We start from the raw sequence: 14,412 nt of genomic DNA on the forward strand, positions 1-14,412 counted from the left end.
CCCTGTGGAAATGTGGTGGGGAGAAATCGCAGAGAGAGCAGGGGGCACGGCTGGAGAGGAGTCGGTAGAAGACAGAAAGACCACCGACCAACCTGCGGTGATTGAGTGAGAGGCCCAAAGACTCAGCTTCATTGCGGGAGATGCCAATGATCTTAAAAGCCCTGGTTTCGACAGCGTGAAGTCGAGAAAGGTGGGAGGCAGGAGCACCAGCCCAGAGGGGAGAGCAGTACTCCATCAGGCTACGGACAAAAGCTTTGTAAGTGGTCAGGAGCTCAAGAGGGCCGAGGAAGGACTTTGCACGACGGAGGATTCCCAGTCGGCGACTGGCTTTTGAGGCAAGGTTGGAAATGTGACTTTCCCAGGAAAGGTCATGGCAGATAGTGAGACCCAGAAGCTTGAAAGAAAAGACTTCTTCCAGAGGATTGTTGAGAAAGTGGATGGGGGGTTTTGTAAACGGTCCTTTCGAAGAGACATAGTGAGAGTGTGAGATTTGTCTGGATTGAAAGACATGTTCCACGTGTTGGACCAGTTTGTGATTTTATCCAGATCTGCAGTGAGCGAAGAAGCTGCTGCTTGCCGGTCTGAGGGATGACAGATGGTACGGCAGAGGGTTGAGTCATCGGCAAAGAGAAATAGAGGATTTTCCAGAGAGTCCGAGAGATCATTGATGAAAACCAGAAAAGAACAGGGCCCAGAACGCTACCTTGAGGAACTCCAGCCTGCACAGGAAGAGGGGATGAAAGAACTCCATTTAGGGCCACACGTTGACTGCGACAGGAGAGGAAGTCTGCGAGCCATGAGTGGAGATGGCCTTGAATACCATGGGAAGAGAGTTTGGTGAGTAGTGCAGGGTGCCAGACTGTGTCAAAAGCACGTGATATGTCCAGGGATACGGCTCGGATTTCCTGTCTGGCATTGAGGACCTCCATCCATTGATGGGAGAGCAGTAGCAGCATATCTAGGGTAGAGTGACCTGGTCTGAAACCAAATTGATGATTGGAAATCAAGCCATTGGAGAAGAGGAAGGATTTCATGTCTGAAGCGATGATGGATTCCATAACCTTGCTGATGATTGGGAGAAGGCTGATTGGTCTATAGTTACAGGGATCTGTTTTTGCACCTTTTTATGCAGGGCAGTGATGTTAGCAGATTTCCAAGCAGATGGCAGATGACCTTGGGAAAATGAGAGGGTGAATAGAACAGAGAGAGGGTGAGCAAGAGCAGAAGAGCAGGCTTTGAGGACACGTGGGCTGATGCCGTCTGGACCAGTTGCAGAATCTGACTCGAGGTTTGAAAGCAAGCTCTCCACCTTGTCAGGAGAAAAGGATACAGAGTCCAGGGACAGTTGGGTGCGACTGGGTAAAGTGGGTAGAGATAGTGATGGGTTTGGGACACAAGATTTAGCTGCAAACACCGAGTTTAGACATTCAGCTTTATCACGTGTGGAATCAGCAGTGCGGCCATTTGAGGTAAGGGAGGGGATGGAGGGGGAACATACACCAGAAACAGATTTGATTAAACGCCACCAGGATTTTGAGGAGGGAGAGAGGTTTGAGAGTTCAGACTTGAGATGAGAAAGATGTTGTTTTCTGGCTCTCCTGAGGGTAGCTACACACTTGTTCCGAGCTTTGTGGAAAGAACTGAGATTGCCCTCAGTTGGGTTTGCTTTCCATGAGGCAAAGACAAGTTGTTTCAGGACAACTGCCTCGCCACAAGCTTCAGTAAACCAAGGGCGGGAGGAAGGGTAAGACAACTGAACACGAGAGGGGATAAATCTGTGCATGAGGGAGAGCAAGTTTCTTTGAAAGAATTCCCAGGATGAGTTGATGTTTGAGAAAGTAGTGATAGGAGACCAGTCTGTAAGTTTGATGGCTGCTCGGAGACCCTGCCAGTCGGCTTGAGTGAAATGCCAGACTCGACGGCGGTGAGGTGGTTCTCTGATAACAGCCAGAGAGATGTCCACTTTAATAAGGACATGGTCAGAAGAACCAATTGGAGCGAAGGAAGAGCAGCAGATATTGTCAGGGAAATTTGTCAAAATCAGATCCAGAAGAGATGGAGTACCATTGGTTGAGATCCGGGTCGGGAAGTTGACCGATTGAGTCAGTCCCAATGAGTCACAGAAAGCTTTTGCTGATGTCCCATGGCAGGTGAGAGAGGTACCCACACCTAGCCAACTGGCGTGATGACAATTGAAGTCGCCACATAAGAGGAAGAGAGAGTTTGGATGAGAAGATAGAAGATGGTCCATGTTTTCGGAGAGTGAGGTGTAGATGGAGTCATCACTGTTCGGTGGACGGTACAGTACACATATAAACATGAGGTGGGAGTGGAGGGGAAGCCGAAGCCAGAGGTATTCCTGGGGGTGTGGGGGAGTGAGAGCAGTGCAGGGAGAGTGAGGAATAGAGTCTTTGATGAAGAGAGCAACACCTCCACCAGGACGAGGCTCAGGTCTGTCATACCGTAAGAGGGAGTAACCAGGGAGAGATACTTGGGAGTCAGACACGTCTTGGGAGAGGAAAGTTTCTGTTAGGCAGATAATGTCTGGTTTGTCAGTGGCAACCTGCATGGAAAGATCTGAAAGGTTTGAGCGAAGGCCCCGGATATTTGAGGTCCACACTTTTAATGAAGAGGTAGGGGAGGAGGCTTTTGGTGCAGGAGGTGGAGGGGGCGGGGAGGGTCGGACGAGGGACGAGGGGGGAGGTAAGGAGGGTTGCTGAAGGAGTGTGAGGTATTGCAGAATAGCGAGGGAGGGGGCCGAATGAGGAGGAGAAAAGGCTCTGTGGTGCTGTGAGAGAGGGGGGACAAGAGACAAGGAAGATGGCAGTTGAGGATTTGAGGAGGTGGAGTGAAGAGATGGAGGTGAGAGGGCAGTGGAGGGAGGCAGGTTGGTGGATGAGAGGGGGGCAACTTAGAGAAGGAAGAGTGAGGGGGATGAAAGGTGGGAGAAAGGTGAGGGGGAATTTTTGAAAGAGGTGAGAGGGAGGCTTGGAGGGAGAAGAGTGGGATGGTTGCTTTGAGAGTGAGAGTGAGGGGTGAGGGGGTGAGTTGGCACTGAAGTTGGAAAAAAAGAATGGTTGATGGAAAGCGAGCATCCATGGCAAACTGTGGTTTTTAAAAGTTTTAGGTCAGAGATGCGATTTAACACAATTCTTGATGGATGCAATGAAGGCGAATTCAGAGCATGGAGAGAAGAAGCGCTGTAATAGTTGGATTTTTTAGGCAAGGAATGAAGGAGAGGTCGAAATGAGAGCAGTCTGTTAAAATAGCAGAAGAGTAGTGCATTGTGAAACAGTAAAGAGTACCACATGTGTGAGAGAGGAAGATGAAGCATTATAAGATCGTTTTTGTTGTTAATATTAATGTATGAGAGAGTTCAACAGATTAGGTCATGGAAGTGTAAAAAAAAAAAAAAGAAATCGAGGAAGACGAGGAGGAAGTTAAGAGGAAGAAGTAGCAGAATCGGGAGAAGGTTGTCCATCTTCTTCTCATCCATCTTCCATTCCATTTAATGTCCATCTTCCCCTCGCCATGTTCCCCGTCCCATCCCCATCCCTCTCCCTTCCACAGTTCACCTGTGTCTGTTCCCCAATGTTTTGTCCCTTCCACTCCCGCCCCTCTTGTCTCATGCCTCCTTGCTGTGAGTTGTGTGTTAGCTCTCATACGAGCCTCGACCAAGGTATACAAAAAAAAAAAAAAAAAAAAAAAAAAAAAAAGTCTCTGGTCATTTGATATGAATCACGGGATTTGAAATGGGCAACCGAGTCAGTCTGGTGACCACAACACCACAAACTTGGGTTCCATTTGTATTCAGAATCCTTCTTGCCTTATATAATTTTCAGAATTATGTTCACGGTTGCTTAGCCAATGATGCTTTCGACTTGACTGCTGTTGTATTGACTTTTCTGTCTCGGAAAAACGCCGTATTAAGTAAAATGCATTGACAGCAGCTTGAGGATTATTCCACGTTATTGAAGCGTTTTTCCAGGCAAATAAAAACAAAAATTACAACGACGACGATAACAGATTAATAATGTTAACGTTATGACAAAATAATATTTCCGATCCCGTGCTGCGCCGCACCAAGGCGACCCCGTGCCGCGCCACACCAAGGCGACCCCGTGCCGCGCCGCACCAAGGTGACCCCGTGGACAAATTAACCCAGCGTGTCCTTGGTTACAATGAAAAGGTCTATCCTATACGAGTACACAGACCATACTATCTTAACTGTTCTAACTAGCGACACACACACACACACACACACACACACACACACACACACACACACACACACACACACACACACACACACACACACACACACACACACACACACACACAATATATCGATATATAAAGAAAAATTTAACTTCAAAACTTTTATTTAAGTGGTCTTTGTCCAGCATCAAATTTTGTGAATGACAGCAAGTCTCAAAATAAATGTTTCTCATCAACAAACCATTGCAGCCCATAAAGTAGTGGATATCATCTGGCTATAGAGAATTAGAAACAGGTTGCAAAACACTCTTCAAGCCCACTCACCACATGTGAGACAACACACCTGTGACAAAGTCAGAGGGATCCAGTGAGCCAACAATCTTCATCCTCTGCAGCTCATCCTCCAGGATGAGCTCATCAGAAGGATCTGTGTAGCGCATTCGCACAGGCTGAGGGACCAAACTTAACTGCACACAAGTGAGGATAGAAAGACTTCAAGGGAGGTACAATAAAAGTTTGCCACCATTTAAATGGACTTCATTCTTTAAACATAGCACAATCCTCCCTGTGAGTTATTGCATGCTGACGACTCGGTATTGAATGTTGAAAGTGAAAAAGAAGCAAAAAAGAGTTTTTAAAAATGGGAAAGTACAATGGAGAAGAAAGGTTTACACGTCAACATTAATAAAATCAAGGTAATTATATGAGTGGTGAAGGAGAAAGGAAACAAAGTGGATGAGCCTTGTTCAACATGTTGAAAAGGAGTTGGACAGAACTCGATTAAATGCACAAAGTGTTATAGATGATGTCACAAGAAGTGCAATGATATCACTGGAAATATAACAAAAGCTGGGATTTTCACTTATAAAAGATATGAGGATCAATCATTTCAAGAAAGATGAAGAATTAAAAAGAAATCTCAGGATCTCGGAATTGAAAATTGAAAAAGTCCAATGTATATTACCTTCGAGACATGATAGAGGCATCAAGAGGAGCAGAATTAGCCGTTAGGTATATAATAAAAAGTCAGTCTGAAATAAATAGATAACTACATAGTAGTATGAAGCAAAGACATTCTCTTGTGTGTAGAAGTTAAAGGCCCGGTCACACCTTGACGTTTTATCCAACGTATGCCGATTTTTGATTTTTTTTTTTTAAAACGCTGGCACACGTTGAATACGTTATGGGTAAGTTTTGATAACATTGAGAGCACGCTGAAAAACACTGCCATACGTCGTTGTACGCTGGCTTTAAACGTTGTACTTTTTGGTTGTCCTCAAATTTTTTCATGCTTGAAATTTCACGACGTATGCCGGCGTATGACTCACACGTTCCGCTACGCTGGCCACAAGTTGTATGCACGGTCTGCGATCGTTGACAGACGTCAACACATGCTACTTGTAAGTTAATCATAAGTTGAGACACGCCGAGGTAATGTTTAGCGTACCCGAAACTTATTTCTAACCTATGATTAACGTGTTGTTGGCACGTTACGCGATCGTTGCCACACATCGACAGACATTACTTTTAAGTTACTCATAGGCTGAAAGACGTCGGTATAATGGATCGTCCTTGCGTCAGCGTCCACGGCCACGGCCAGGACACTTATTTGCAGCATTCTTCAAACTTTTCTTCGGCATGACGAGGATATTCACACTTCGAGGTCTAGCTTGGCTATGATTCCAATTGTCCATCGGCAGCGTCTATTTAAAATAGTCGAGTTTGAGCGTTTTAACACGTTCAGAAGAAACGCTTCAAATTTCAAAACCCCAGCGTCAAAAAACAAAGGCGAGTGACAGCAATTTAAATCGTTCATTGTAAACAATGAAAATAGCTGAGTGGTACCGTTTAAAAGTCGTTGAGTGTAAAAAAAATCGAATTGTTGAGCGCAAGCGTCTACTTTCAATAGTGGGGTTTGAGCGATTTAGCACGTTCAATAGAAACGATTAAAATTTCCGAGCGCCAGCGTCAAAAAACAAAGGCGAGTGACAGCAATTTAAATCGTTCATTGTAAACAATGAAACTAGCTGAGTGGTACCGTTTAAAAGTCGTTGAATGTAAAAAAAATCCAATTGTTGAGCGCAAGCATCTACTTTCAATAGTGGAGATGCAGCCATTTAAATCGTTGAGTGGCAGCCTATGAATAGCAAACCCCACGTCACCGGCAAAGATAAACTGCCGCACGATATGGATAAGTTAGGCTATCGTTGGGCATAGTTTGTGAACGCCGGCTTCACGATAATTATTCGTTGGTATATCGTATCTATAAGTAATCAAAGCGCTCTATGCACATTATTAGTTCATTGTGCATTTGTCCAACCCGTTATGAATAGACCTAAATCGTAAAAACAAGCTACAGCTCATTGTTGAAAAAGCCCCATAAAAAATTAGCCGCGAAGAACTTCGAACAATGGTGAAAAGATGTCTCCTACCCGTGGACACGCGGATGCAAGGACGATCCATCATAACCCACACCCTCCCCCTCACACTCACCTACTACTGCCAACATGAACAAACTACTACTAATACTGATACTGATACTGATACTGATACTGTTACTGCTGACATGGACATCGACTCAAAAAGGACTCGAAAACACTGTTGGGTTCCCTTTTATGAGCAGCATTTTTATATACCAATTCCCAAAACCGCTGGGAACACGTCTTTATATGGCAGTTGTAAGCTAGAAACACGTTCATTTATTTTTTTTTGTCGACCGGAAGACGTCATTGGAATACGTCTACATACGTCGATGTGTGTTGGGACTACGTAAAGAATTGGTTCAAAGCACGTCAAACAGAAGTTAGAAATGTTTCGCGTAAAAAAGACATTACCGCGACGTGTTTCGACTTATGAGTAGCTTATAAGTAGCCTTTGTGGACGTGTGTAAGCGCCCACATATCGTGTGTAAAACTTATCCCCATCGCATCACGGAACGTGTGTCATACGCCGAGTACGTCGTAAAATTTTGAACATGTTTAAAATTTATTGACTTACTCTACTTACTACGACGTTTAATAGCGTACTTTAGCGTTCTACTCACGTATACCAAACTTACTCATACCGTATTTGACGTGCCCCAACGTTTTAGACAAATTTTTCTTAGGTCGGCATACGCTGGCAAGATCGCCAAGGTGTGACCGCGATGTTGTCACTTCCATTTCTACGGCAGTTATGATTCGAATCGTTGTGCGTCAGCCTTTTAATAGGCTACGTCACGACATCGTCGGCGATGCGTGCAACGCGCTATGCCTGAGTTAGACTATCGTTGGGCATCGGTTGTGTAGGCCAACAACAGGTTCAGCATTCGTTGGTATAAGTTATTTATAACACAACGAAACGTTCTGTGTCCGTTACCAATGCGTTGTACATAAGACCAAGTCGCTATGAATACGTCCGAATCTTTAAAAAAAAAACATCAAAAGTTCAACGTAAGCCAGCGTTTTACATACATATTAATGCGTTGCCATCGCTGGCTAAAACGTCAAGGTGTGACCGGGCCTTAAGAGAGGTTATAAAACCTTCATCAGACTGGTATTGATGTAAGGAAGTGAAAAGTGGGCAATGTAGATTGAAGATGTAAAAACAAGAGCGTTCCGAAAACACGATATGTCAATACCCCACACAGTGTTCAAGTATATACACTACTTCAACTAGAGGGGGAGCACTCGGGAGAGTGCACAACCTCCGCCGCCAATACTGCTGGGTCACTCAAGTGAACCTTATATCTTATTCATTAAATATGATGTCAACAGTGCTGACAGTTATAGTTCTTTTCTCCAACATTTTTTTTTTGGGGGGGGGGGGTTGAAAATCACATAAAACATGTAGAAATGCAAAAAAAAAGAAATCGAAATTTTGTTGAAAAAAAAAGTTGCAAAAATTTTTTTTTCTCGAACAATTTTTTTTTTGGGGGGGGGGGGGGACTGGAAATCACGTAAAAGATGCAGAAATGCAAAAAAAAAATAATTTTTCTCTAACAATTTTTTTGGGGGGGTTGGAAATCACTTAAAACATGTAGAAATGCAAAAAAAAAAATTTTTCTCTAACAATTTTTTTTGGGGGTGGGGCGGGTTGGCAATCACTTAAAATATGTAGAAATGCAAAAAAAAATTTTTTTTTCTTGAACAATTTTTTTGGGGGGGTTGGAAATCACTTAAAACATGTAGAAATGCAAAAAAAAAAAATTTTTCTCTAACAATTTTTTTTGGGGGCGGGGAGGGGGTTGGCAATCACTTAAAATATGTAGAAATGCAAAAAAAAAAAAATTTTTTTCTCTAACAATTTTTTTTGGGGGCGGGGGGGGTTGGCAATCACTTAAAATATGTAGAAATGCAAAAAAATTTTTTTTTCTTGAACAATTTTTTGGGGGGTTGGAAATCACTTAAAACATGTAGAAATGCAAAAAAAAATTTTTTCTCTAACAATTTTTTTTGGGGGCGGGGGGGGGGGTTGGCAATCACTTAAAATATGTAGAAATGCCAAAAAAAAATTTTTTTTTCTCTAGCAATTTTTTTTGGGAGGGGTAACTGCAAATTTTTTTTCTCTAACAATTTTTTTTGGGGGGGGGTTGGAAATCACTTAAAACATGTAGAAATGCAAAAAAAAAATTTTCTCTAACAATTTTTTTTGGGGGGGGTTGGCAATCACTTAAAATATTGTTGTGGTTACCAAATTCGCAAACCACCATTCAGGTCCCTTAGGTGAGATATCTCGGTAAGTATATGTGTAGTTAGGCCCAAACCCGTTGTCTAGAGGGAATAAATGTTATTCATGCGTGCTGCGACTCTTCAGGATAGCCGTTTTTCTTTTACTATCTTTATTTTGGACCAACCGCCATGATTACCACCGCCAACCGCGTCTCAACAGTCATCGCAACATCAACCACCCACCGCGGCGCCGCTTCACCACAACAGCCACGACCTTGACCGTCAACCCTCGCAACCGTCGCATCGCCACCGTTCTTGCGCCGCTTGTGGGTACCGGTATTGGACTCGTGCAGGGCGCGCGCCGAACAGCGTGTACAAAACCACGGATTTTCCGCTCCAAAAAACGGATCAAAAACGACACACGCCCACTTTTGTTCCGTCCAATCGGTGAGCGAGGGGCGATTTGGCCCCGCCTCCAGGGCGTTGGAGGGCGGTCGCTATATGCAAATTCATGGATCAAAATGCATTCACGCCCACTTTTTCTCGGGCCAATGGGGAGCGAGGTGAAAGGTCGAAGGCAGGGGGTCAAAGGCGAAGCCACGGGGCTGATATAAGCGGCTGCGTTCGTCAGAAAAGTCGTCGTCGTCGTGTGCGTTGTCGTTGTGTGTGCGTTGGAAGGAGTTCGCAGGAGGAAGAGTTCGGAGTTGGAGTCGGAGCGAAGAGGACGGAGCTGTGGAGAGGCGGCGGCGGCGAGGGCAGACGAGGGGGTGCTCGCGTCGGTGCCGGGAGCTGCACACCAGGGAGGCCGACGGCGCGACCTGGTCGAGGTGGAGACGCTCGTCGCGGGACCCGAGACAGAGTAAAAATCCTCCTTTCCCCGAGCATCAGCAACCCCCTCCTGTTCCCCCCCGCGCTGAGATAGTGCGACCAAGGGGGCCCCTTTTCCCACCCCCTACCAGACACTGTCCGCGAGGCCCGCGGAGTTGAGGCACCATCGCCGCTCCGCGTCTCATCATCAGACGGGTAGGCCCGACCCGGTCTCGGCCTCAGGCCCGCCTCATCCTTGAGGGTGTTATTTTTCTTTTGCTTTGGGAATATGTGTTGTCGGCGCCGTCTGTGAAGTAGAATTGTATAAGTGTTGCCGTGTGCTCGGTAGTCGGATAGCTCTGCATTGTGTCTTCGCTTTTACATTTGCTTTTTGTGTAAAATTGCATTGTGTTTCTTCTTTTTCTATGTGCTTTTGGTGGAATTGTATATGTGTGCTTTCCGTTCATCGCGAATAAATGTGCTTTATGTTGAACTGTTTCCCGCTTCGCTTCGTCATTTCTTTCATTGAATCCTCATCTTGCTTCACGTAAAGAAGGGGTAGTGGGCTGAATACGCCCGATAATTAATCGAACCGTCGAGGCCGACGATAACACCGCTCGGTTATCCCGATAGTACGGAACGGGTCGCTTAAGTGGCCCGTGTCCGAAGTCGACCTGCGGCGAGGTGCGATCGCCCGGTCTACCCTCCGTGTGGGTACTTAGGTAGGTCGAATTTGGCGAGCAACCCTATCCCACGCGGGGGCCGATTGGCTCGATCGCGGTGAGACCGAAAGGTCCACCCGTGACTGGTTCCCGGCGTTAGTCCGAGAGGGTCACGACTGGATTGTCCGTCCGGTGGGCGACGTGCCGCGATTCGAGTTACGTGGCCGTCAGCACGCCGGCGGGCGCGAATCCGTAACAATATGTAGAAATGCAAAAAAAAAAAAAAATTTCTCGAACAATTTTTTTTTGGGGGGGGGGGTTGGAAATCACTTAAAACATGTAGAAATGCAAAAAAAAAAACATTTTCTCTAACAATTTTTTTTGGGGGGGGGGCCAAGTCCAAAATTTAATGGCATGATCCTGACACCATACCTAACCCCCCCACCAAGTTTCGTCGAAATCTGTCGAGGAGTTTTTCAGTAATACTGTTCACAAACAAACAAACAAACAAACAGACAGAAAGGGGTGAAAACAGTAACCTCCATCCATCTTCGAAGATGGCGGAGGTTAATAATATCATAAAATAATGATTTTAAAGATCGAATTTTTAAAAAAACATTCAGAAGTTAAGCGCTATTGAAGCAGACGATGCCTTAAACCCTTATACACTATAATAAGACGACGTCGAGTCACAGTTCAGGACGCGGCGGCTTTATTAATCACCAGAGAATGCATCGTCAATCGGCACCATACATGGCCATAATTGGCAGTCTCTTCCTCACCCTGATACTGTACCCTCTCACATGCCACATTATATGTACATATATATATATATATATATATATATATATATATATATATATATATATATACATACATATATATATATATACATACATATACAGTCATGCACCACTTAACGACGGGGTTACGTTCTGAGAAACGCGTCGCTAAGTGACGTCGTCGTTGTGCGAACATCATTTTTTTTTTCGTTTTCATTTTTGAACATCGTACTTACACAAAACTACACACCTAGGCTATATAGTGTAGCCTATTGCTCCTCGGATACAAACCTGTACAGCATGTTACTGTACTGAATACTGTCGGCAATTGTAACACGCATCCAAGAGAGACCGAAGACACGTTAGTTTTACCTTTGTGCTGTTCATGACGGCCATCGGTGTTGTTAGCAGGAGCTCACAATCTCCTCTCGCATCGATTATAGAAAGATGAATAAATAGCGTTTGGATTTTATAAATACGTAATCATTGCATCGATGTTATAATTTATAAATGAAGAAACGAGCTCCTGTCAATTGTGATATATATTTTCGGAACAGTGCGATTGTTTTAACAACATGAAAAGCTTCACCAAAAAGAAATTTTTGTTTTAATTTCGACTGTAACAACGATTTATTCGCGGAATTCTTCAATTCAAAGGTAATTTACTTGCTCGAAGGTAAACGTGCAAACATTGGTTCAGTTTGAAAGCCGATTTCCTTGAATCCCGATTTAGCACGACCCTGTTTTTTCGCGATGACATTTTATGGACCTCAACGATCGCATTGTAACAGGGCCACACTGTCGTTTATTATCATTATGAAGTATTATGTACTGTACAGCGTACATAATTGTACGTGCTATTTATATACGACTGGCAGCACTACGTCGACATCACTCGGCAATAGGAATTTTTCAGCTACATTTTTTTTTTTTCAGAGCTGGCAGATCCGTCGTATATGCGATCCGTCGTTGCCTGGAACGTCGTTAAGCGGCACATGACTGTATATGTATTTTGGTATGGCCACAGGTACCCAGTGTATCATGAGGGGGTTTAATCCCCGTTTGTCCTCGGAAGAGCGGGAGCTGGGGCCACCGCTCACAATTAACTTTGTGATACGGTGGGTTGCTTTGGAACCACAACGCCAATCAGTTCGGGGTCGAAAAGGAAGAGGAAGAAGATTACAACCAAAAGATCGTGGTTTTTTTGGTGTGGAAGCTGTGGCGGCAGAGAGCGTCCTGGTTGTTGTGCTGAATCGATCGTGTTCTTGATCGTGTCTGGGAGCCTTGCCGAGCCTCGCGCCTCGCCTCGGTTGGCTCTGGGGTTCTGCTGACTCGGAGTGCGGGGTCGGGCGGCGGGCGGACCTGCCTCCCTCTCCTGCTCGCGGCTTGGCGCCGGAGCTGGTTCCCTGGCAGCTGTGGGCGGACTTGGGCCAGGACCAGGAGGTCGACAGCACCACAGTTTCTCCTGCCCCCCCCCCTGGCGAGAGCAAGGCCGGCTCGTCCGACGCCGATCCAGGGACAGTTGCGTTCACACCACGGTCCAGCCTGACCACCAGAAATAGCTACGTTTTGTGTGTGTGTGTGTGTGTGTGTGTGCTTGGCGCCTGAGAGGGATTGAGAACTGTATATTCATTGGAACTGTCTGTGTTTTTCCCCACGCCCGATCCCACACCATCCCGTCGAATCGCCCCGGATCCCTCTTCTTGCCGAGTCTTGTTATTTCTGGTAATAATAAAAACAAATAAACATCATCAACTCAGTGAAAAGTGACTCATGCCACCTTCCTCGTCCCGTTTGCGGTAGAGCGATTAGAACCGCCATGTTTGGGTTATAAATAAATAAACCGCCTCCATCGTTTCGGCTCATTCTACGTTGGCGGGACTGTTCAAGTCCCGTGGACGTCACATTGGTGTCAGGGTGTTGGATGTTCGAACCCCTCTAAATTATATACCAGGATTAAAATCTCGCCACGAATTGGAATCTAAAATTACTACAGAAAAGCGCGCGAGCGCGGGAAAATTTTGGCAGGATTTTTCAAATTTAAATTAATTGGCGGCAAACGGGACTTCTGCACCATGGCGGATGTGCAGATGTTTGAGGAGGAAGGCCACGTGTCTGGCAGCGAGTCGGGGGAAGAGGGGAGAGACGGGGGTAGGGTTGGAACCTCCCCCATTCCGAGCGTGGACCGTGCTTCATTGCCCGTAACGGGGCCGGCAGCGCGGAAACCGGTGCGATGACGATCTGGACAATGTTGGAACGTTTAATAGGGGACATGACGGCACAAATAGCAAATCAATTCGTGGCACAGAGGGCAGAAATGACGGCACAGAGGGCAGAAATGACGGCACAAATAGCAAATCAATTCGTGGCACAGAGGGCAGAAATGACAGATCAATTGGGGGTAATGGGGGTACAGTTGGGTGCACGGATTGATTTAATGAGGGATGAATTGGGGGAAAAGATGGAGAAAATGAAAACTGAGATGCAGGAGTGTGTGGATGTTCAATTGGGGGAAATACAAAGTAAATTCGAGGATAGATTGGAGGAAACAAAGGTTAGGTAGAAATTACATTGGAGGGGGAAAATATACGGAAAAAATTGGTAGATAAAATTGATGCAACGAACATTCGGGTTGATAAAGTGGATGAAAGCCTGGAACGTCATCGTGCCTGTGTGGATGCTCGTATGCAGCTGCAAGTTGAAGAGTGGGGAGAGTTGAGGAAGCAAGGGATGAATTTGGCGGAGGAGGTAAAAGGATTGGAGGCTCGTTTGGACGAACAAGATAAAATTATGAGCCAAGATGAAGTCTTGGATAAAGGCCTGGTAGAGCCGTCTTTTGTAAGTAGAGTGTCCGGGTTGGTTGAGGAGCAGCTACAAACTCGCGACGGAGCCTTGGAGGAGGTTGTGCGGGCCCAGAAGATCCTGCGGGAAGAGGTGAATCGGTCCATTCAACGTTTGGAACAGGAGGCAAAATTGACCCATGAGACCCTCACCACAAAACGTCTTTGGCCACAGTGGGCTCCGAAATTGGATACGCAGCCACAAGGGTGTTTGATCCCTGGGCTGGATTCGGACAAGGGAGAAACTGGGAAGCGGGCCACCGTAAAGGTGATCCCCTGGTAAATTTTGACGGGTCAGGGAGCGTTGAAGCTTTTCTGACGCAATTTGAGTGCATTTCCCGACTAAACAGGTGGAATGAGCAGGAACGTACAGGGAATTTGGTGGCAACGTTGCGGGGACCAGCCGCAGACGTGTTAAACGTGATCGCGGAGGGGATGTTGACCAGCTCCCACA

At 45.7% G+C, this 14,412-nt stretch overlaps 1 protein-coding gene across 2 annotated transcripts in view; it reads right to left on the reverse strand.

Annotated features, from left to right (window-relative positions):
* POLD2 (DNA polymerase delta 2, accessory subunit) overlaps window positions 1-14,412 on the reverse strand; it is a 104,521-nt gene that overhangs the window by 79,053 nt on the left and 11,056 nt on the right. For both annotated transcript variants that reach the window (XM_085872451.1, XM_085872459.1), the window contains exon 3: window positions 4,562-4,685. In XM_085872451.1, the coding sequence (XP_085728577.1) occupies window positions 4,562-4,685 (124 nt within the window). The remainder of the gene's footprint in view (window positions 1-4,561; window positions 4,686-14,412) is intronic.

Source organism: Eptatretus burgeri, chromosome 1 (assembly GCF_056783735.1).
Source record: "Eptatretus burgeri isolate ZD-2024b chromosome 1, Ebu_testis_v1, whole genome shotgun sequence".
Taxonomy (NCBI): domain Eukaryota; kingdom Metazoa; phylum Chordata; class Myxini; order Myxiniformes; family Myxinidae; genus Eptatretus; species Eptatretus burgeri.